Below are 25,934 nucleotides of genomic sequence, written 5' to 3'. Positions count from 1 at the left end.
CATAAAAATCATTCTTATAATCCTTGACCAGCTCACATAATGAGTACTTGATAAAATACGAAACAAGAAAATTATGAGTCTAACATGAGTACCAGACAAGTAAAAACAGAGAATGTGCATAGGGAGATTCTGAACTATAAGCCCAAATATTTTACAGCAATGAATTCAATACAATGCACAGAGTATAGATTTGCTTTCAACATTTTCGAGGTTTTTAGTTTTCTAATAAGTCACTTTATTAAAATAATTTGTTTTGTTCCAATATTGCTTTCTCTTTCTGAAAATGGGTATAACTCATACTTATACACACTTACTTCATAATTTTCTTACACCTAAGGTTTATCTTTAGAGTAATATATGTATATATTTAACTCTATGTAAATCAAAACTAAAAGCCTATATGTGTTTGCAGACAGAAAGAAAACATGTTCAAAGAAAAATATGTAACAAATTCTTTAAATATTTATTCAGGACTTAGAAATGTATCAATTTTATTTATACTTCTATATAAATTTTATTATGACCACAAAAATGACCCTGTAGTGAGAACAATTGTAAATTTAAAAATACTTTTAATATTTTAAAATAACTAATAGTATTTTTATTTTACTAATCAAATTGTTTGTAATAAAAAGGATAAATGCTAGAGGTGATGGATGCGTCATTTATTCTGATGTAATTATATTATATGCCTGTCCCAAAATATGCCATATATGGCATAAATATATACACATACTGTGTAACCACAAAATTAAAAAGAATAAATTTAAGAAAAAAAGGATAAAAATGTAACCTATGGGAAAAATATTTTTTTAAACTTATTTGCAATTTGAAGCCATTGGCAGAAGAGATTACTAGAGGTGTTATTCCACTATGTTGCCAAATAGTATATTGTTACCATATTTTACCTACACCCTTGAGTGAGGTGGGGTATGTTAAAGTTAGTGGAATAATAATGCTCCATTGAATACACAAGTCTTTTTTTTTTTTTTTTTTGAGACTAAGTCTTGCTCTTGTTGCCCAGGCTGGAGTGCAATGTCATGATCTTGGCTCACTGCAACCTCTGCCTCCTGAGTACACGTGATTCTCTTGCCTCAATCTCCCAAATAGCTGGGATTACAGGCACCCACCATCATGTCTGGCTAATTTTTTGTATTTTTAGTAGAGACAGGGTTTCACCATGTTGGCCAGGCTGGTTTCAAACTCCTGGCCTCAAGTGATCTGCCTGCCTCAGCCTCCCAAAGTGTTGGGATTACAGGTGTGAGCTACTGTGCCTGGCCTGAATGTACAATAGTCTTAATGTGGTAAAAGAAAATATTTAATTATAATTTAAGTCCACACATAATCTAAAAATTTTAAAATGTACTGCATTTTATTAAATAAAAGTACAATCAGTAACATTATATGGTATTATTTTAATTAATTTTAACTTACATTTAACTAAAATTAAAAATGTTTTTCTCTCATAACATGAAAGAATATTACTCTGAGCAACTACTTCATACATCACTAAGTTAACCACAAACAGCCTCTTCACTTAGACTCTTATGCATCTTATATTTCAATGTCCTTACTACTTTATAGAAGAGGTCGTATATAATTCCCACCTAATAAAGAATCTCTCATCTCTGATGCAGCAATAGTTGTTCACATGCTTTCACAGGTGAATACAATAGAAATGAAGAAACAGCATGAAATAATTTGAGAGTTGACTTACATCATTATTTACTTTTAAAAAGTTTTATAACTTTATCAAAAAAGTATACTTGAATTATGACTTTTCAAAGAAATGTCTACTCATTTTAAAGTTATATAAAATTAATTTACTTACCAACTGCAGTTTTGGATTTTCTATACTCAGCAGTCTGATTTAGTGTAATGTCTGAAGTGTCAGTGCCTTAGCTCTTTCTACTGTTAATTCTCTGATAATTATATAAACTCAATTTGGATTAAATATTTCTTCGTATTTATTGCATCTGCAAAAGTATATTTTAGTATGAGCTCTCTAGCATTTTCTAAGCTATAGTTATGGAAAAAATGTTTTTCCAAATTCATTACATTTGCTGAATTCTTCTCCAACATAAATTTCCTAATGCTGAACAAAATTTTAGCAACTGCTTCAGTTATTCTCTAGTACAAAATGTGTACAATAAAATCTGTGATACAAGTAAAAGCACTACAACCCCCTTTATATTTGTAATGTTTGTCTTCACAATAAACTTTTTCACTTTAAAGCCTCATATTTCTGAAAGATCATTTGACAATAATTGTATTTATAGTACTTTTATTAAGTATGAACTCTCTGATGCGTAATATGTGAGCAAATATTAATGACTTTTCCACATTCTTTATGTTTGTACCCCATTTCTCAACTATAAATGCTTTACTGTACAATAAGTTGTGAACACTGGTTAAAAGTTATATTCTTCACACCTGGAGTTTTCTCCAGTATAAATTATTTTACCTGCAATCAAGTGTGAAAACCATTTAAAAGTTTTTCATGTTCTTTATGTTTCTAGAGTTTTGCACTAGTGTAATATTTTTTATGTTTAGAAAAGTTTGAGGTATTGTTAAAAGCACTGTGACACCATTCAGGATTGTAGAATTTTGCTCCAGTATGAAACGCCTTACATCTGTTAAGAATTGAGGACTTGTTAAGGGCTTTGTGACATTCTTCACACTTTAGGATTTCTGTCCAGTATAAATTATGTGTAATAAGGGTTGAGAACTTTTAAAGGCCTTGTCACATTCTTCACATTTGTAGGCTTTATCTCCCACGTGAGTTCTCATGTTTAGTAAGAGTTGAGAACTGGGTAGAGGCTATGCCACATTCATCACATTTCAAGGGTTTCTCTCCAGCATGAATTATTTTGTGCTTAATAAATGTTGAGGATTTGTTAAAAGCCAGGCTACATTCTTCACATTTGTAGGGTTTCTCTATTATGAATTCCCTTATGTTTCATAAGGATTGAGGAACAGTTAAAAGCTTTGACACATTCTTCACATTTGTAGGGTTTTTCTCCATTATGAATTATGTTTAGTAAGGTTTGAGGAATGGTTACAAGCTTTGCCACATTCTTCATATTTATTGGGGTTCTCTCAAGCATGAATTCTCTTATGTATGGTAAGGTATGAGAAACGATTAAAAGGTTTGCCACATTCTTCACATTTGTAGGGTTTCTCTCTAGTATGAATTATCTTATGTTGAGTAAGGTGTGAAGACCGGTTAAAGGCTTTGCCACATTCTTCACATTTGTAGGGCTTCTCCCCAGTATGAATTATCTTATGTTGAGTAAGGTTTGAAGACTGCTTAAAGGCTTTGCCACACTCTTCACATTTGTAGGGTTTCTCTCCAGTATGAATTATCTTATGTCGAATAAGGTATGAAGACTGGTTAAAGGCTTTGCCACACTCTTCGCATTTGTAGGGTTTCTCTCTAGTATGAATTATCTTATGTTGAGTAAGGGTATTAAGAGCTGAGGACCAGTTAAAGGCTTTGCAATATTCATCACATTTGTAGGCCTTCTCTCTAGTATGAATTCTCTTATGTTTAGTAAGGTGTGAAGACCGGTTAAAGGCTTTTCCACACTCTTCACATTTGTAGGGTTTCTCTCCAGTATGAATTATCTTATGTTGAGTGAGGTGTGAAGACCGGTTAAAGGCTTTGCCACACTCTTCACATTTGTAGGGTTTCTCTCCAGTATGAATCATCCGATGTCGAGTAAGGGCTGAGGACTGGTTAAAGGCTTTGCCACATTCTTCACATTTGTAGGGTTTCTCTGCAGTATGAATTCTCTTATGTGTAGTAAGGTTTACGAACTGGTTAAAGGCTTTGCCACACTCTTCACATTTGTAGGGTTTCTCTGCAGTATGAATTCTCTTATGTGTAGTAAGGTTTGAGAACCGGTTAAAGGCTTTGCCACACTCTTCACATTTGTAGGGTTTCTCTCCAGTATGAATTCTTTTATGTTGAGTAAGGGTAGTAAGAGCTGAGGACCACTTAAAGGCTTTGCAACATTCAGCACATTTGAAGGGCTTCTCTCTATTATGAATTCTCTGACGCTGAATAATGTGTGAAGACTGGTTAAAGGCTTTGCCACACTCTTCACATTTGTAGGGTTTCTCTCCAGTATGAATTATCTTATGTTGAGTAAGGTGTGAAGACCGGTTAAAAGCTTTGCCACATTCTTCACATTTGTAGGGCTTCTCCCCAGTATGAATTATCTTATGTTGAGTAAGGTGTGAAGACCGGTTAAAAGCTTTGCCACACTCTTCACATTTGTAGGGTTTCTCTCCAGTATGAATTATCTTATGTTGAGTAAGGTGTGAAGACCGGTTAAAAACTTTGCCACACTCTTCACATTTGTAGGGTTTCTCTCCAGTATGAGTCATCTTAAGACGAGTAAGAGCTGAGGACTGGTTAAAGGTTTTGCCACATTCTTCACATTTGTGGGAATTCTCTCTAATATGAATTCTCTTATGTCCAGTTAGTTGTGAAAGCATGCAAAATGATTTGCCACGTTCTTTACATTTGCAAGTTTTCTTTTCAGTATGTCTTATCTTATGTCTATCTGAATTTGAAAATTTATAAAAGACTTTTACATATTTATCACACTGATATATTTTGCTCTGGGTAGTTATCAGACATTGATTAAGTCCATTATAACCTCCTTTGCACACCTTACACTCATCCACACTTTTACAGCCCTGTCTTAATTGTAAATTCTCATGTTCACATTTACCATATCTCCTCAGTATGACTTTTTGGAAAAAATATTTTATGTCTTGCTCTGGGCAAAGGTCTTCAGCAATATGAGAACACATAACTAAAAGAAATAAAAACAACAAATTACTCCACTTACTAGATTCAGGTAAATATTTTTTACAAATCTAACCTATAAAACTGTATACACTACATAAGCAAGATGGCATAGCAAAATACCACAGGCTCTAATTTATTCAAAAACATATAAAATGTAACAAAAATATACTGACCAAAACACATTTTTGGAAAATTTATAAATGAGTTAAGTGGGTGAAGTGCCCCAGGTTAACACAATGTAAAAAGCAACATAGAAGAAAAAGAAAAATCTGTTATATTAACCCAACACAGTACTTCCTTCTCCTCAGTATAACACAGTGCCCTTAGAAGTAAATTGCCAACTCCTTGTTTCTATTTAAAAGACAAGAAAAATATTGGCACACACATTTCTATGTCTGGCTTTTAGGGGTCTTTCAAGACACTGGTTTCATTCTCCCATTAAATAAAATGCTGAAAAAAAAAATAGTATACTTTAGAATGACAATTTGAGACTGCTGAGACCAAAGGTAAATGTTACAGCAGCAGAGAGACTGCAGTACCACAGACAGGTAACAAGTGTAGCAAGTGATTGATAACTGGGAAGAAGTGCAAATAAACTTTGTAAACTAGAAAATAAAACATTTCAGATAAGACACATTCTAAGAACATGTTTGAAAGGCTCCCAGAATGTCTAGCCATGACAACTGGTTTTAGACTATGCCAGGATAAAGCTACATTGTAAAGATTGTGACAGGTAGCTTTTTTTTTTTTTTGAAATGTCCAAGTCTCAATGATTACAATGTATACAAAATATTAGGGCAACATGGCCCCATCAAACAAATCATGAAATTTTCAGAAAGCAATCATTATAAAATAAAAATGTATAAATTTTAGAAATTTAAAATAAGTTGAATAACACTCCATGAGTAAAAGGAGCACAGACAACTACTGAAAGTCAGAAAAATGAGAAAAACAGCAAAAATATTAAAAGGATTTTAAAGACAGTAATTATGGAGGTACATAATACAAAGAGATAACTAACCAATTCTAAAAGAAAAAAAGATATAAAAATAAAGAAGTTCAACAAACAAAAATACACATACAAGGTATTTATTTAAAAAAACACATATATAAGAACAACTTAAAATGTCACAGACAAGAGAATCTCAAGAACTGCAAGATAAAAGTGATGTGTCATTTAAAAGCATAGAGTTACACACTAAACAGTGAGTTTTTCAAAAGAAAATTTTGCAGGCCAGAAGAAAACCGTGTGATATTGTCAAAGTCCTGAAGAAAAAATGCTGTCAGGTGAAAAGAATAATCATCAGCAAAAAGGTCCTACCAAATAAAAAAAAAAAAAAAAAAAAAAAGACCTTCTAAAATAACCAAATCCTGAGACAGTATATTGGCACTGCATGTGGCCTATATATATCAAAGATGCTGAAAAAAGTTTCTTCCACTGAAAATAATACAATGCAAGAAAACAACACATAATCATATAAAAATACATGTTCCTGAGAAACATACATACTAAAAAATAGAATTCCTTAGCATTCCTATAATGGGACAGAAAACATTTATAATTATGCTCTAAAGTTAGAAAAATAATGGCACAGAAATTACTGTGAATATCTGTTAATAAATATACAACATATAATCAGCAATATCAATAACAAAGTTGAGGGCAGATGTAATGAGGAAAAATTTTTGTATATAACTGAAGTTCATTTTTCACTAGACTATGTATATACTGCTTTATCTTTTAGAGGTTTTATGTAATCCCTAAGGTACCACAAAGAAGATATCTGTATAGACACCCAAAAGAAAATAAGAAAGAAGTGAAACTATATCAATACTAAAATGAAACAGACACAACGGAAGACAGAAAGGGAGAAAATGAGGGATAAAGATACAAGAATCAAATAAAATAATTAATAAAATAATGGAAGTCTTTGTCTTTTAGAAAAGTACTTACATATAGGTATAATTAGCTTTCTAGTCAAGAGACATAGTTTCAATAAAGGGATTCATTAAAAAACAAGGCCCGACTTGCCTTTCTACAACAGTCAGTTTAGAACTAATAATAAAAAAAGCCTGAAAGTGGCAAGATTGATGTAGGCATTTTATCCAAATATTAACCAAATGAGAGCAGAAAAGGTCAAAATAGTATTACACAAGCTACATCTTAAGTCAAAAACTCATATTATATAAAATGTATATGAAGTCAAAACTCCAAAAAGACAAAGAAGGACATTAAGCAATAATAGATAGATGGGGAACCTATGAAAAATTTGTATATACTCATGTTTGTGTGTTTGTGTGTGTGTGTGTGTGTGTGTGCATGTGTGTGTGCATCTCACATTAGGGTTGCAAATATGTAAGGTAAATATTAACATAATTGAAGAAACACATAGAAAGCAATATAAATACAGTAGGATATTTCAATACCTCACTTTCTCTGATAATAATAAAACAAGAAGATATTAGTAAGGAAACAGTGGACTTGAAGGCAGTATAAAACAAGTATGTCTAACACAGATAGAGATAAAACTTCTCAACATCAGGAAACACACCCTTTGCAATAGCTCATACAATCTTTTTGATAGACCACTGGTTAGGTCAAAAAATAAATCTTAACAAATGTTTTAAAACTAAAATTTTGAGCCAGCATGGTGGCTCACATCTGTAATCTCAGCACTTTGGGAGGCCGAGGAAGGTGGATCACCTGAGGTCAGGAGTTCAAGACCAGCCTGGCCAACATGAAAATACAAAATTAGCCAGGTGTGGTGGTCTCTACTGAAAATAAAAAATTAGCCAGGCATGGTGGTCTCTACTGAAAATACAAAATTAGCCAGGTGTGGTGGTGCATGCCTGTGATCCCAGCTACTTGGGAGGCTGAGGCAGGAGAATCGCTTGGACCCGGGAGGTGGAAGTTGCAGTGAGCAGAAATCGCGCCACTGAACTCCAGCCTGGTGACAGAGCAGGACTCTGTCTCAAAACAAACAAACAATAACAACAACAAAAATAACCTAAAACTTTGGCCAGGCACAGTGGCTCATGCCTGTAATCCCAGCAGCTTGGGAGGCCGAGGTGGGTGGATCACCTGAGGTCAGGAATTTGAAACCAGCCTGGCCAACATGGTGAAACCCTGTCTCTACCAAAAATACAAAAATAACTGGGCCTGGTGGCATGCGCCTACAATCCCATATACTCAGCAGGCTAAAGCATGAGAATCACTTGAACCCGGGAGGCAGGAGTTGCAGTGAGCTGAGATCACGCCCCTCACCCCAGCCTGCGCAACAGAGTGAGATTGTCTCTAAAAAAAAAAAAAAAAAAAAAAAACCCTAAAATTTTATGGATTACTTTCTATGAACAAAATGGAATAAGAATATGAAACAATGGAAAAAAACTGAAAATTTCACAAATATACAGAAATTTAGTGGTACACTCAAGCATGCTCTTGTTCAAAAGTTAATTAATATTGTATAGATGTTTATACTGTTTAATGTAATCTACAAATTTAATGCAATGTTTTTCAAATTTCTCATTGCATTTTTGAAAAAATAGCAATAGCAAACTCAGGAATGCTATTGCAAGAGACAACGAAGTACCCAACAATCTTCAAAAAAAAAGAAACAATGTTGAAGGCATTATAATTCCTTATTTCAAAACAGATTGCAAAGCTACAGAATTAAAACAATTTGGGATGAGTATCAAGCTGAAAGCAAGTCAAATCAAATAGGATGCAACACATAAACTTTCATATATATGGTCATATAAAGAGTCATTTACATACCCATAAGAATTGTAGCATTGTTACTGAAAGCCAATAGTTAAAAACAATGCTAATTTCTGTCACCAAATTATTCAATAGATATAATTTGAAATGTAAAACTACTGGAACATCACTCAGTTTTCTTTTTTTTTTTTTTTGAGATGAAGTCTTGCTCTTGTCCCCCAGGCTGGAGTTGGGGGGACAATTTAAGACAGTGTGGAGCAAAATCAAATATGAATCAGCCATACATCTAGTGCCAATATAATTGTCTCTGTGTTTGTCTGCCTTTATAAATATTATCCCTGTGTTTTAAAACTAAAATTTTGAACCAGGCATGGTGGCTTACATCTCAACTCACTGCAACCTCTCAGCTCATTGCAACCTCTGCTTCCCGGGTTCAAGCAACTCTCCTGCCTTGGCCCCCCGAGTAGCTGGGATTACTGGCACCTGCCACCACACCCAGCTAATTTCTGTATTTTTAGTTGAGACAGGGTTTCACCATGTTGGCCAGGCTGGTCTAGAACTCCTGACCTCAGGTGATCCACCCACCTTGGTCTCCCAAAGTGTTGGGATTACAGGCGTGAGCTACCGCGCCAGACCACATCACTCAGTTTTCAAAAAGCAGAAAATATTCTAACAACTACACAGATAAATCTTGATGATATTTTGCAAAGTGACATGAGCCAGCCACAAACAGACAGAGATTGCATGAGATATATAAAGAAGTTACACCACTAGGAAGAGAAAACAGAGTGGTGTTTCAAAAGTGCCATAATACTAGAAAAATTGGTAGGTGTATGTGTATTGAGATTTAGCTTTGCAAGATAAAAACGCTTCAGCAATATGTTGCATAACAATGTCAATATAACTAAAGTGAATATTTGAAAATATTTTATTAGAAATTATTATGTGTTTTTGACAAGTAAAAATGAACAATGGTAGCTAGAAGAGAAATTTAGTTATGAGTTTAGTTTTTCGAGATGGAGTTTCACTCTTGTCGCCCAGCTGGAGTGCAATGGAGCGATCTTGGCTCACTGCAATCTCCACCTCCTGGGTTCAAGAGATTCTCCTGCCTTGGCTTCCCAAGTAGCTGGATGACAGGCGCCCACCACCATGCCCTGCTAATTTGTTTGTATTTTTAGTAGAGACGGGGTTTCACCATTTTGGCCAGGCTGGTCTCAAACTGCTGACCTCAGGTGATCCACCCACGTCGGCCTCCCAAAGTGCTGGGATTACAGGCATGAGCCACCACACCCTGCCAGTAGTTTTTAAATTATCTTCAAAGCCAAAAGTATTTCTTTCACAGAAAAATAATATAGATTCATGAATAAACAGGATATGGAAGATTCACAAATAAATAGGATGTTGAAATTAGGAGAATTTTTCTGGCTACTCACCTACACAGGATTAAACAACCGTTCTCAACAAACCTACACGACAAATATACAAGTTATAAAGAAACACAGGGATAATATTTATAAAGGCAGACAAACACAGAGACAATTATATTGGCACTAGATGTATGGCTGATTCATATTTGATTTTGCTCCACACTGTCTTAAATTGTTCAGAACTAAATATTGTCATACACAATTATAATATAAACTGAAAAATCAAAACACAATTAACTGGTATGAGGTGGCATGTTCTAAAATATATAATACAAAAATATAAAATTGCAAAACAAATTTAAAACGTAGAAAGTAATACTTATTGGACAACATCAAGTCAATCAATATATTCATGAACAAAATCTTGGAAGAAGACTATAGGGAAAAAGTAATACAGAGTTTACTTGAAAATGAAAAAGACTAAGTACTTCCCAAATTTTGAGGTAATAAAATAATACCTGACCAATAATACTTGATTTGAAATTATTTTACTTAAAAAAAGATAAAAATAAACACTTTCCAAAATAAAAGGTGAGAGTGTTCATCATGACTAGCAGCACTGTCCTACAAAAAATGCTACATGGTGGTGAGGCACAGTGGCTGATGCCTGTAATCTTACAGTTTTAGGAGGCCCAGGCAGTCACATCACTTGGGACCAGGAGTTCAAAAACATCCCGAAGAACATGGTGAGACTTTGCATATAAAAACAAAGAAATGCTATAACTAGTCCATTATGTTGAAAAATAAAATTCGCACAGCATCATTTGACTATGTAAATATAAAGCTCTCTATTAAATGTAAATATACAGACACACATAGAATCCTTTACTATTATAATGATGGTGCATAAAATCCCTAAATTTCTTCTATAGAATATGAAAAACAAAATATAAATCTGCATAAATCTGTGATTAGATATAATTTGTAATATTAATAACAGAAATGTAGAGGTAGTATTTGTATTCAGTTGAAGTTGTTATGAGATTAAAATATATTGTTTTAACTTTAAGATGCTTTATGTAATCTTCATTTTTCAAGATGATTATGAAGATATTTATAGAAAGTATGCTAAACAAATAGAAAAATAAGGCATGTCACTATAAAATTAAACAAAATTTAAGGTGGTAAAATAGGAAATGAGAAAAAACATATCTATAAGAGCACATAAAACAATAATAATAAAACTGGTAATAGAAACATTTCTTTAAGCAATTATTTTAAATACAAATTAATTAAACTATTTAATTTTAAAAAATGTAATCCCAGGACTTTGGGAGGCCAGAGTGGGCAACACGGCAAAACTGTGTCTCTACAAAAAAATACAAAAAAAACTAGCTGGGTGTGATGCCATACACTTGTAACCCAGCTGCTTGAGAGGCTGAAATGAGAGGATCATCTGAGTTTGGGAGGTTGAAGCTGCTGTGAGCCATGCTCAAACCACTGCAAACCAGCCTGGCTGACAGAGTGAGAACCTATCTCAAAAATAAAATATTAAATAAATTATATTTTAAAAATTAAATGCCTAATTGGCTTAAGAAAAACAGCATACAATATGCTGCATACAAGAGATTCATTTTAGAATTTAGTGAAATAGGCTGAAAGTAACAGAATGAAAAAAAATCTATGTTCCATGCAAATAGTAACTACAATTGGGTGAGGTAGTCATAATTACAGTAGACATAATATGTCCTAAGTACTAGCATGAGACAAAGATTGATATTATATAATGGTAAAATGGGTCAATTTAACTGGTATCTATCAATATGTATATAGCGATACATATACCTACAGATATGTGTATATATAACATATATATGTACACATACAGATATATATATAGGGCCAGGCATGGTGGCTCATGCCTTTAATCCCAGAACTTTTGGAGGCCGAGGCAGGTGGATGAAGAGGTCAGGAGTTTGAGACCATCCTGGTTAACATGGTGAAACCCGGACTTTACTAAAAATACAAAAATCAGCCGAGCATGGTGTCATGTGCCTTATAGTCCCAGCAACTCGGGAGGCTGAGGTGGAAGAATCGTTTGAACCTGGGAGACAGAGGTTGCAGTCAGCTGAGATCATGCCACTGCACTCCAGCCTGGGCAACAAAGCAAGACTCTGTCTCAAAAAAAAAAAAGTTTATATAGAGATATAATTAATATAGTATTTAATAAAATACTTATCTAGCTATATGTATACATATATATAATATCAGGGCTCCAAAATATATAAAGCAAATATCAACAAATTGAAGCAGGAAATACATAGCAACATAGTTGTAGACATCAAGACCTCATTTTCAATAATAAATAGAAAATTCAGATAAAATAGCAATAATAAAACAGATAACTTAGAAAACATTATAGACTATAAATTATTTTGAATATACAGGAAGCCCGATAGTAGATAATTTATAAAAAAAAAAGATTTGGCTCACAGTTTGGCAGACTGTACAAGAAGTGTGTGCCAACATCTGCTTCTGGTGAGGGTCTCAAAAAGCTTACAATCATGGTGGAAGGCCAAGAGTAACTGGTAACTGGACATACCACATGGTAACAGACAGCAAGTGTGAGGTGAAGGAGCCAGGTTCTTTTAATGAGCCAGCTCTCTTTTGAATTAATGGAGTGTAAAATTTTGATTACAAAGAGGATGGTGCCAACCCATGAACAAGGAATTTTTCCTCACAAACAAAACACCTCCCACTGGTCTTACATCCAACATTGAGAATTACATGGCAACATGAAGTCCTCATGCCTATAACCCCAACACTTTGGAAGAACAAAGTGAGAGGCTCTCTTGGGGCCAGAAGTTTGAGACCAGGCTGGGCAACATAGTGAGACCCTGTTCCTACAAATAATAAAAAAAATTAGCTAGACATGGTAGTGCATGTCTATATTCCCAGCTACTAGGGATGCTGAGGTGACAGGATCACTTGAGCCCAGGAGGTAGAGGTGACAGTGAGCCAAAATCATGCCACTGCACTCCAGCCTGGGTGACAGAGTAAGATCCTGTCTAAAAACAACAATAAATACATTTAAGTATACCAAAATTATGCACTGTGTGTTTTCTGACCACAACTGAATGAAACAAGGAATTAAAAGCAAAAGTAAAACTGGCAAATCCAAAAGTACATAAAACTAAATATATAAAACTCTTCAACATATTCTTGCTCGGGGGCCCAAAATTTAATTTTTCAAAGGTGTCAATACAACCTACAGTTGTGAACAAATTTAATATAATCATTATAACAATCTCAATAGCACAGTTTTTAACAGAAATAATACGGTTTGGCTGTGTCCCTACCCAAATCTCATCTTGAATTGTAGCTCCCATAATTCCCATGTGTCACGAGAGAGACAGGGAGAGGTAATTAAATCATGAAAGTGGGTCTTTCCTGTGCTGTTCTTGTGATGGTGAATAAGTTCCAGGAGATCTGATGGGTTTATAGAGCAGAGTTCCTCTGCTAACGCCCTCTTGCCTTCCACCATGTAAGACGTGACTTGCTCCTCCTTTGCCTTGTGCCATGATTGTGAAGCCTCCCCAGCCATGTGGAAGTGTGTGCCAATTAAACCTCTTTTCTTTATAAATTACCCAGTCTTGGGTATGTTCTTATTAGTAGCATGAGAACAGACCAACCAATACAAGAAATCTTGTGTAAAAGTTTAAACCTTGATTACAACTATAGCCAGAAACCCATGAAAAAGAACAAGGAGGCATTATACTTTCTGATTTCAAAATATACTAGAAGCTAAAATAAAAACGATGTGGTACTCAAACAAAGACAGATAAACAGATGAAAGAACAGAACAGAGAGTGAAGAAATGAAACCCCCTTTAAAAGATCAAATGATCTTCCACAAAGTTGCCATGAGCACACAATAGAGAAAAGATAATCTCTTCAAAAAGTAATGTTGAAAACTGGATACCAGCTGGGTGCGGTGGTGGCTCACGCCTGTAATCCCAGCATTTTGGGAAGCCAAGGCGGGTAGATCACCAGAACAGCCTGACCAACAGGGAAAAACCCCATCTCTACTAAAAATACAAAATTAGCAGGGCGTGGTGGCACATGCCTGTAATCCCAGCTACTCAACAGGCTGAGGCAGGAGAATCACTTGAACCCAGGAGGCGGAGCCTACAGTGAGCAGAGATTGCACCATTGCACTCCAGCCTGGGCAACAAGAGTGAAACTCCGTATCAAAAAAAAAAAAAAAAAAAAGAAGCAAGAAAACTGGATATCAACAGTGATAAAGCTGGATTATTTCCTTGAACCATATATGAAAAATATTTTAAATAAAATACCCAGACATAAAAAATAACTAACCAATTTTTTAGAAATATAGAAGAAAAACATGACATTGGTCTTAGCAACATTTTTTCAGATACATTAAATGCATCAGCAACAAAGAAAATAACAGAAAAATTTAACTGTACTATCCTTCAAAATTTTTGCACCCAAATAAAATATTCAACAGAGTGACAATGCCTTATAAAAAATGTGTGAAAATATTTGCAAATCACATGATAGGAGTTAATATTCAGAATATATAAACAAGTCTTAAAACTAAACAATATAGTTGAGTAAGTTGATTTAGAAATGGTCAAATAATTGAACAAAATTCTTATCAACAATATACACAAATAAGAAAATGCATTTAAAAGAAAATGCAAAATAACTATTTTGTAGAGAATTGCATAAAAATCACAAAAAACAAAATCACCTCTCACTCATTAGAATGGTCACTATAATTTTTTTTTTTTTTTTTTTTTGAGATGGAGTCTCCCTCTTTTGCCCAGGCTGGAGTGCAGTGGCGAGATCTCAGTTCACTGCAACCTTCGCCTCCCGGGTACAAGCAATTCTCCTGCTTCAGCCTCCTGAGTAGCTGGGACTACAGGCGCCCGCCACCACGCCCAGCTAATTTTTTTTTTTTTTGAATTTATTTTTAGTAGAGACGGGGTTTCTCCATATTGGCCAGTCCGGTCTCAAACTCCTGCCCTTGTGATTCGCCCACCACGGCCTCCCAAAGAGCTAGGAATACAAGCATGAGCCACCATGCCTGGCCTAGAATGGCCACTATAATTTTTTAAAAAAACACCAAATCTGTTGATGATGCAGTGAAAATGAAACCCATGTTGATTGTTGGTGAAAATCAGGAGCATAGCCATTATTTATTTATTTATTTTTTTGAGACGGAGTCTTGCTCTGTCACCCAGGCTGGAGTGCAGTGGCGCAATCTCGGCTCACTGCAAGCTCCACCTCCCAGGTTCACGCCATTCTCCTGCCTCAGCCTCCTGAGTAGCTGGGACTACAGGCGCCTGCCACCACGCCCGGCTAATTTTTTGTATTTTTAGTAGAGACGGGGTTTCACCGTGTTAGCCAGGATGGTCTCGATCTCCTGACCTCGTGATCCGCCCGCCTCGGCCTCCCAAAGTGCTAGGATTACAGGCATGAGCCACCACGCCCAGCCTTTTATTTTAAAATGCTATAAATGTACTTCAAATAATAAAAAATAAAATTATCATAAAATACAGCAATCTCATTTATGAATCTGTATCTATAATATGCAACACATGACCTGGAAGACATATTTGAGCAGTCATGTTTATTGTATTAGTATTCACAAAAGTCAAAAGGCTGAAGCAACCCAAATGTCTTTTAATTTGGAAACACATTGAAAAATGTAATACATAAATACAGTGAAATATTATTCAGCCTCATGAAATCTTGTCACATTTAAAGATAACTGAGAATATTATGTCACCTGAAATAAGCCAGTAACAAAATAATGAATACTATATAATTCCACTAATATGAGATATTTTAAGTATTCACACTCATAAAAACAGAAAGAGAAAACGTTATTTGTCGAGGGCTGGAGAGAGGGTAAAATGGGTTGTTGTTATTTAATGGGTATTGAGTTTTAGTCTTAAAAGATGGAAAATTTCTGGAAGTCTATTGTATAACAATGTGAATGTACTTAACATGCCTGAAATGCATACCATTTTTTTGAAACAGGATCTTACTCTGTCACCCAAGCTGGATGGCAGTGGCACAACTATGACTCACTGCAGCCTCAAACTCCCAGGCTCAAGTAATCCTCCCCACCCAATCTCCCAAATAGCTAGGACCACAGGTGCATACCACCATGCCTGGCTATTAAAACATTTTTTGTGTGTGGAGAGGGGAATTTATATGCTGCCCAGGCTAGTCTCAACATTTTGGCTCAAGCGATCCTTCTGTCTTGGTCTCCCAAAATCCTAGTATTATAGATGTGAGCCACCACCATGCCTAGGCCTGAAATGTACACTTAAACGGATTAAAGATGGTAAATTTTAGGACAGGCGCGGTGGCTCGTACCATAATCCCAGCATATTGGGAGGCCAAGGCGGGCAGATTGCTTTAGATCAGGAGTTCGAGACCAGCCTAGCCAACGTGGTGAAACCCCATCTCTACTAAAAATACAAAAATTAGCTGCTCGTGGTTGTCTATGTCTGTAATCCCAGCTACTCGGGAGGCTGAGGCAGGGGAATTGCTTGAACCCAGGAGGCAAAGGTTGCAGTGAGCCGAGGTTATGCCACTGCACTCCAGCCTGGGCAACAGAGCAAGATTCCATCTCAAAAAAGATGGTAAGTTTTATGTTATCTGTTTTTACAATAATAAATGTTTTAAGAGAAAAACTGAAAAAAATGCACAATTATAAATCCTTTCAAAAATTACCTTCAAATCACAAGAGTGTTTCTCTCACACACACACAAAAAATATATTCATTATTAAACACATGGTGAAAATAAGACTATTTCCCTGATTACTCACTTAGACAAAACAACCACTAAAAATCAGCTAAAAACATATACATGATAAGTGATAACCAAAACTGGGATATTTATAGATAAACACATACACATGTATAATCTGATAATGATAGACATATGAATGGTTTATCTCTTTTTTTTCCCCTCGAGATGAAGTCTTGCTCTGTCGCCCAAGCCAGAATGCAATGGCATGATCTCGGCTCACTGAAACCTCCACCTCCTGGGTTCAAGTGATTCTCCTGCCTCAGCCCCCCAAGTAGCTGGGATTACAGGCGCACACCACCACGCCCAGCTAATTTTTTGTATTTTTAGTAGAGACGGGGTTTCACCATGTTGTCCAGGCTGGTCTCGAACTCCTGACCTCAGGTGATCCACCTGCCTCGGCCTCCCAAAGTGCTGGGATTACAGGTGAGAGCCACTGCGCCCAGCCTGGATGGTTTATCTCTTAATTCAAGCCCATATTGACTTAAGTGTACAAACAAAATTGCAAATTATCTAAAATTATAGTACATAAGTAAAACAAAAAAATCACAATGAACTGATGTTAAGAAGCCTACACTGAAAAAAACACACTAACATGGAATTGCAAAACAATAATAAGTAAAATGTTTACTCATATAATCTGGTATGCAACATTGATGTACATTAAAAAAATTCTCTAGATAACTACAATATTTGACTGTAACTGTGTACTCAGGGAAGGCAGGTATTTTGAATCATTGACAGGCACTGTGTGGCAGTAAAATTTTACAGAAAATGCAGAATAATCATAAACAAGATTTTAATGAGAAACATTTAATAAATAAGCATTTAAAATAAACTAGAAGCCGGGCGTGGTGGCTCACGCTTGTAATCCCAGCACTTTGGGAGGCCGAGGCAGGCGGATCATGAGGTCAGGAGATCGAGACCACGATGAAAACCCCGTCTCTACTAAAAATACAAAAAATTAGCCGGGCGTGGTGGCGGGCGCCTGTAGTCCCAGCCACTCGGAGAGGCTGAGGCAGGAGAATGGCGTGAACCCGGGAGGCGGAGCCTGCAGTGAGCTGAGATCGCGCCACTGCACTCCAGCCTGGGCGACAGAGCGAGACTCTGTCTCAAAAAAAAACAAAAAAAAAAAACTAGAGATAATTTTTATGTTTTAATTGTATGCTATTCTTTCACAAAATGAAACTGCTGTAATCCAACTTTAGAAGCAAAGAATAGCCTTACATTGGTGAAATATACATGTAATTTAATATATGTATTTATTATTATTTATTTTGTATATATAATTTGATATATATATAGCAGAATATGGTTAGAGTCTGTTATATAAAACAAATATTTACGAATAAATTATGTTATTGTTTAGATATAGGCTAGAGAAAGTGGGTGAAAAGCTTATAATTCCTTTTTGCCTGGAGCAAACAAATTTATAAGTAACTAATTAGTAAATATGGAGGGCCTACTAATGATCTAATTTACTTCAAACATAACATGTAAATTCTAGCTTATTGCTCTGAAATGTCTGAATCTAAAATTACAGGCACATTTGAAATAGAAATTAGAAATTAAAAACTTATAGAAAGGGTGACATTAATAAGATAGAGAAATAAAAGGTGCCCTATTTGTCTATTCCTCCACAGTAAGAAAATTTGTTGGCCATCCCTGACAAAAATACCTTTATGAGAGTACCAGGCCTCATGGCTCAAACCCGTAATGACAGCTACATGATATATTAAGGTTGGAGAATTGCTTCAGGCCAAGATTTCAAGACCAGCCTGGGTATGTAGCAAGACCCCATCTCCAAAATAAGTGCTTTTAAGAGATCTTTAAGGTCAAGGGATGAAGTTGTGAAATTCTGCTAAAGCCAGAATTGAGGGTGTTCTCTTCAGAAAGCAGGCTCTCATTCCGGTGGCAAACTACAGGACCCCTGGTCTTGGCTATAGGACAGGAAATGGCCAACCCACCTTGGTCCCACTGAGAATTCTGAATTTACTCTGTAATTATTTCAAAATCCTTTCAGCCACAGTCTGAGAGAGGTTCTTTACTTTCATAGGCCTGGAGGAAGACACCCGTTTATAGCCATGCAGGCAGGCCTGCAGATCCTGGCTTTTAATGTGGTGCCTGAAGCAGTTCAAAGTCTCAGTTCCAGCTTCCTGGGCCACAGTTTATGGCCAGTTCTCTTTACCTAGAAAACCAACACAGTGTGACCCGAGGAAATCCTCTGTGGTACTCAGCAAAAGCCGTACTCATTTACATCCCGATTTAAGGTACATTATATACAGACCCTACTGCAAAAACCTGCCCTAGTGGTCTGCCCTACAGAGCAAAGTCTTGAAGGATATCCAATGTGTACAAAAATAATATGGGAATTACAACTATCCAAGCCCCTTGTAACAAGCCAACTAAAGGTGGACCCTAGTGCAGACCCAGCAATCTTGTGACCAAGCTACAACCCCTCTCCAACACAAACCCAGAGGGAATCCCATCACCCTGGGGGCCCAATGGAAGAAGATCTTTACCTCCTGAAACTAGTTTATAGAAACTTGAAGAGGTATTTGCTCCTTCAAATTCACAGACACCAAATGCAAAATTATATTGTGCACCTTGTCAATGCTTCTATTTTAACATAGCATTGAAGTATATGGCAGAATAATTAGTCAAAACAATTTTCAAAAAGCCATTGAAACTGAAGACAAATAAAAATTTGCTTTTTGTAGATTACAACTTATATATAGAAAACCGTAAGCAGTGCATTAAAACTTGTCTAAGTTAATAATAAAACTCAGTAAATTAGCAAAATATAAAATTAACATACAAGTATAAGTTATGGTTCCATACACTTAAAACAAACTATCTGGTAAAATAGACAAAAAAAAAATCTTATTTACAATAGCATAAAATAATAAATTTCTGGCCGGGCGCGGTGCTCACGCCTGTAAACCCAACACTTTGGGAGGCTGATGAGGGCAATCATCTGAGGTCAGGAGTTCGAGACCAGCCTGGCAAATATGGTGAAACCCCATGTCTACTAAAAATACAAAAATTAGCCAGGCATGGTGGCGAGTGCCTGTAATCCCTGCTACTTGAAAGGCTGAGGTAGGAGAATCGCTTGAACCCGGGAGGTGGAGTTTACAGTGAGCTGAGACTGCACCATTGCACTTCAGTCTGGGCAAGAAGAGTGAAACTCCATCTCAAAATAAATAAATAAATAAATAAATTTCTGAGATCAAATTTGACCAAGGAGATAAAAACTCTTTACACTGAAGATATAAGATAGCTAGGAAAAGAAATAGAGAAGACAAAATAAATTTAAAAATGTTTTATGTCCATGAGTTGAAAGAATATAGATTCAATAAATATAGGTTCAATAAGCTCCCTATAAAATTCCAGTGGCAAGTTTTTTCACAGTAATGGAAAATACAAGACTAAAGATTACATGAAACTACAATAAACTTTGAATAGCCAAAGCAATCTTGAGGAAAAACAAAAAAGCAGAATGACATCATATTTTATAATTCCAAACTATCTCTCAAAAATATACTAAAGAAAAAGGATGAAATGTGCAGAAAAATTAAAAAATTCAATGGAACAGAAACCACTACTCTATTCATATCAGACACAATGCAAAAAAAGAACTTAAGAAATAGCTTAGGCAGGCGTGGTGGCTCACGCCTGTAATCCAGCACTTTGGGAGGCTAAGGCGGGTGGATCACGAGGTCAGGAGATCGAGACCATCCTGGCTAACATGGTGAAACCCCGTCTCTACTAAAAATACAAAAAATCAGCTGGGCGTGGTGGCGGGCGCCTGTAGTCCCAGCTACTCAGGAGGCTGAGGCAGGAGAATGGCGTGAACCCGGCAGGCGGAGCTTGCAATGAGCCGAGATCGTGCCACTGCACTCCAGCCTGGGCGACAGAGCGAGACTCTGCCTCAAAAAAAAAAAAAAAAAAAAAAAGAAATAGCTTAACACAGAATTTTTGAAAATTATGCAGATATTTGTATGTCCCTGAAAAACAATGAAAAAGCAGTCAGACTGACCAGTCTCTTATATGCCATGAGGACTTTGGCTGTCACTGTAAACTTAAAGGAAAATGACTGAAAGTAACGTAGAATCTTTAGAGAATTTAAAAGCATAAGACAGAAAAGAAAAAAAAAAAATACAAACTCAGGCTTCCAGAAACTATATCCTTTGGAACACACCTTCCCAAATGACATTTTAAGGACTTGCTTTCTCCTTGACCTTTGGATCTTTCATCTGTGTCATCTGTTGTATTCACTCTCACCTACCTGGGGGTTTGGCTACCATCTCATGTCTCTTCATATTCCAGGGCTCTTTTCCTTGCTTCAGACAGGTGATCAGGTCTCGCTTAGAGACAGCAATACCTGTTTTTTAAAAATAAGTAACATGCATCTTGCTCATATTCTCCAATTACCAACTTAGTAATGTGCTCAATAAAGAGAATGGAATACAATATTCTCATACATTTATCCAAAAATACTAATTTATAACAGAAATTTCTAAATATTTAGAAAATACTGTATATTTGTAGGTTCTTAATTCACTACCCAGTACTACTGAATAAAAAAATTGGTGGTAGCAATTAGATTTTAAGGTGTGGGCAACAATATTTGACACCACTAAATTTCTGGAATTACCACTATTCTAGAGTGAGGGATAGAGATCAGCTCAACAATGTGGAAAGTTCAGTTCAAGGTGAAACATCTTGAAGAAATTTTTTTTTCTACACTGACAAATCCTTATGATTTTCTTGAAAACAGGGATATGAAACTCATTTATGCAAAGCATAATTATCAAAAATTACCAAATTACCAAAAAACATTCTACAAAAAAAACAAACAAAAAACAAAAATAAAGCCTTTGAGTATATTAGGAATTGAGTTTTGAAGTTATCCTCACCCAGGAAGACCAGGTTTCTGTAGTTCTCTAAACATCACATCGCTATATAAATTCTGCTGAACAATGTCCAGGCATTGCCACTCCTCCAGAGAGAATTCTACAGTTACATCCCTAATTGTCAGTGGTCCCTGAAAAACACACAAACACAGACACACATAATTTACCAAGTGGTCATGGACAGAATTTTTTAATGTCACTCAAGGTGTAATTAGAGAGTAGAGAGAACAGGTTTCTGCCTTATTGGAGTGACCAAAATTATCCAAGAAAATATTTTTTAACACGGAAATATTCCCTAATTATATTCTTTGACTCTAAAAAAACACACCCCCATACACATTTACCAAGTGGCCAGGGCAGAATTTTTAATGTGTCTCAAGGTCAAATGAGAGAGTAGAGAACTGGTTCTGACTTATAGAAAGTCTGTTTCCTGATTTTTTGTTTGTTTTGAGTTTCTGTATTTCTAACAAGTTCGCCAGTAATGCCAATGTTTTTGGCCCAAGAAGAATATTTTGTCAACATCCACTAAGTAAAAGAGCCTGTGTTTTTCCTAGTATTGTGGACTGTAAAAAAAAATGACAGTTTTTACTTTCCAAAGACAGATATATGCAAATAAAACCTAAGAAAGAGGGGCAGCTATCAGATAAAACGTGATGGTTTATGCACATCCGCTGCATAAAAAATAATTTATAATGAAAAGAAAAATAATTAGCTTTCTAGTAAAAAAATCTGTAGGAGACCTCCTTACCCAAGTGAATCATTACTATTTACTTGCACTAGGACAAATTTTTATGATGTGCTGATGCACAAAAGAAGGACACAGCATCACCACTCTGACAATTTTCTCCCAGAAGTAAAATTGTAGTCCGAATTCAACCATAAAGAACCATCAGTTTTTATACCAAGTTCAAGAAAAGAAATATCTCCCATGTTCTGTAATTTTTTAATAGTGATTTTAAGTAAGTCTTTTCCTTTAGTACCCTAGAGAGCAAGTAATTCCTCATAATTTTTTTCAGGACTTTCTGGGTAATAAAATGCCATCCTCTTTAAATAAACACTTTCTTTAATCCTGCTCTCTATAGAGTTTAATTAGAACACAGATGGAACCTCAACATTGCAAGTTTTCCACTTTTTTAAGAACCCTTTCTTCTTCCAATAGGAATCTTGAGTATTCACACCTTCCCAGCCACAAAGGGAACATTTTTAATACAGCAGATTATAAATCATGAAGAAAATTCTGCATGGCATAAAAGGAGCCATGAATGTAGAAGGCTCCTGGTATAATGGGAAAAAACATATTTTTTCAGAGACCTTTGACTATTATAAGAATCTTTTAAAGTAGTTTAAGACAAACTCACTAGGGAGGAAAAACACAGTAAGAGAAGTAAAAGGTTTGCACGTAAAAATGCATGGCATTCAGAAGGCAGATGGACACAGCTCTTAATATGAGACATGTTTAGCTGGAAAAAAAAAAGCCATTTTTTCCTCCTTCTCCTCTGGAATTCCTGCTCAGATGAAATTTTCTGCACATATTACACCTGCATCTTGAGAATATGCCTTTAAAGTGTCAGCCACCACCCATTTACCTGCTACCACCACACCCACAGGCAGAAGAACCAAGACCTGCAGAAGCATCCATCCATTTCTGTCCTTTTACTAGTAGATATTCAGGAACAATGAGCTTCTCTATGAAAATAAAAATATAAATTTCTTCTTTTCTGTCCTCAGATGCCCTCCTCTGCCACAGACACCAGCAATTTCTGCCACAGTAATGGTAATATGGGCCACACTGCCTTATCTCTCCCAAACCCAAACAGAACAGGCCCTGTGACCACCCTTTAGTGCAAAGGTTTCTACCTTAACTCTCATGAATGCCTTGAAACACTTCATTGTTGATTCTGGCCTCACGTTGGAATTATACGAGGTACTTTAAACCAAAATAACATATATGTTTCCACCTAAAACAATAAACAAAACCTGTGGGAAAAAGCTCAATTAAGGATTTTTCTGCAAATTGGCCACGTAATCCTAATTAGAGGTCTGGGCTTATAACCACTTACGCTAAGCATTTAATCTCAAGCTTTAATGAACTTACAAATCACTTAGTAATTTGGGCCCACTCTATGTTAATGTGATGCTGCAGGTTTTGAAAAGGGTCCAAAATGAATGTTTTAAACAAGTCCCCTATCAATGTTGATGTTGCTCCCCCCTGGGCTCATGGATCAGCATTAGTTAGAGAAAGCAGGCACAGCACAGAGTTCCTTACACTCAGCCACTCGTCACAAATACTTCTAGGGCAAATGAAGACAAACCACTCTCCATCCTAAAGTTATCATATTCTTTGCTGGCTCTGGTATACAGAGGAAAATAAAACAGCCCATGTCTGAATAAGTCTGCATTTTAAATAACATGTTACAAGTGTACTTGACGGAAATGTTTATTAAACATTGTGCCTATGTGCTCAGAGGATGTTACGGAGCACTGTGCTGGGAATAACACATTATGTGACTTAATCCTCATAACACCCTTGGGAATTGGTACTAAGTGTTTAACAATTCCCAGGATTTAGATAAAGGGCACAGCATTTTAATTTTTATAGTTTCTCTGTCATTAATTTTTTATAAAATGTATAGAATAAAGCTAAATAGATAGATGAGAGGGATAAAGGAAAAACAATGTATTTTATTTTTATTGTGTTTATATTTAATTTTTTGTGACTTGTGGAGCAACTAATGATTTGTAAGATTAGAAAACAAGTTCCTAAATGGAATCTCTCTGCAAGCACTGGTTTTAATAAAAAAATTTAAAAGACCCTAAAATACATACTTGATTATTCCCATGTATCTGCTTTTGGATTTCAGAAAATTGTGAGCACCACTTCTAGAAAGACAGCAGGATTCACCAACCAAAACTCGGATCTTATTAAATCAGTTATCTGAGGCAAGGCTCCAGGGTGCGGACAGGACTAAATAAAGCCCCCAAGTAGGAGATGAACAGAACTGGAGCAGGGAGTGGAGCCTATGTAGAATTTGTCCTCTGTGCCACTGGGGTACTTCCAGTTCTGTTTCCTAAGCTTACCTAAGAAAAACGAATCCCAGAGTTCACGTAACTTTAATCTTTTTTAGCTACTGCCCTGTCAATTTCATAATATATACTAATAATCCATTTAAACAAATATCTTAAGGATATCTAGAATAATTTTATTAGAAGATAATGTGTATTCTTAACAAAATAAAAGAAATAAAAATAATAACAATTCTTCTGTCCATAAACATCCCTTCAGGTGATGACATCAGAAGTCACAACAATTTTTTTTTTTTTTAAAGACAGAGTCTTGCCCTGATGTCCAGGCTGGAGTGCAATCACTCAGTCACTCAACCACGGCTCACTGCAACCTCCACCTCCCGGGTTCAGGCGATTCTCCTGCTTCAGCCTCCCAAGTAGCTGGGATTACAGGCACCCACCACCATGCCAAGCTAACTTTTTATTTTTTTAATAGAGATGGGGTTTCACCATGTTGGCCAGGCTGGTCTTGATCTCCTGACCTCGTGATCCACCCACCTCAGCCTCCCAAAGTGCTGGGATTACAGGTGTGAGCCAGCACACCTGGCCTAATATTGTTTATTTTTTATTTGGGTTACTGACGGCTCAAATAAACCCCAAGTTTCTTTGCACAAATCTATTATATCAACCATATGATGCTTAATTCATCGTTTATCCAGTTGCTAGTCTGAACTAAAAGTTCATGGATGGTAGGGACCATGACTGCTACATCTATTATTCTAATGGCCATATGAGATGGAAGCATTTAGTTTATCTGTTCGAATCTCCAGAACTTCTTTTCCTCCAAGTACCAGGAATCTGAAGAAACTGTCATCTGGGTACCAACCAAAGACATCTCTTGAATGAGGGAAGGATGACCCATTTCTCTTACACTGAGACAGAAGCAGAGTTAACCACTCTTGTCAGTCTGACAATTCTGCTCTGGAAATCCTCAAATGTCTCAAAGACACCTAGGTGATTCCGAGAGGATTCCCAGTGACCGTGCGCTGATGGCCCAGTTGTAAACCAGACAGAAGAGATTTAGGCTGATTCTAAATAGAAAATGGAACTGCCCTGGTAAAGATCCAGAACCTGGATCACCTGTCCTGATTTGCTAGCTTTTGGGTAAGAGGAAGGACAAAAATGTTCTACTCCAGTATCACATTTTAGGAGTAGATATAGTTGCAGTCATGGCTCTGGATACTTTTTAGCCTTGATCTCT

At 36.1% G+C, this 25,934-nt stretch overlaps 1 protein-coding gene across 3 annotated transcripts in view; it reads right to left on the bottom strand.

Annotated features, from left to right (window-relative positions):
* Window positions 1-984: 984 nt before the first annotated feature.
* Window positions 985-25,934, bottom strand: part of LOC100586615 (zinc finger protein 257-like) — a 318,730-nt gene continuing 293,780 nt past the window's right edge. For 2 of the 3 annotated variants that reach the window (XM_030809430.1, XM_030809431.1), the window contains 2 exons: window positions 4,146-4,826; window positions 985-3,968 (listed from right to left, as the gene is read on the bottom strand). In XM_030809430.1, the coding sequence (XP_030665290.1) occupies window positions 3,100-3,968; window positions 4,146-4,826 (1,550 nt within the window). In that variant the 3' untranslated portion in view covers window positions 985-3,099. Of the gene's footprint in view, window positions 3,990-4,061; window positions 4,827-21,042; window positions 21,077-25,934 lie in introns of those variants that run through there. The other variant, XM_030809429.1, reaches the window with a different exon arrangement.

Source organism: Nomascus leucogenys, chromosome 3 (genome assembly GCF_006542625.1).
Source record: "Nomascus leucogenys isolate Asia chromosome 3, Asia_NLE_v1, whole genome shotgun sequence".
Taxonomy (NCBI): Eukaryota; Metazoa; Chordata; class Mammalia; order Primates; family Hylobatidae; genus Nomascus; species Nomascus leucogenys.
Note: the sequence above shows the minus strand (reverse complement) of the source record. Positions and strands in the feature narration are given on the sequence as shown.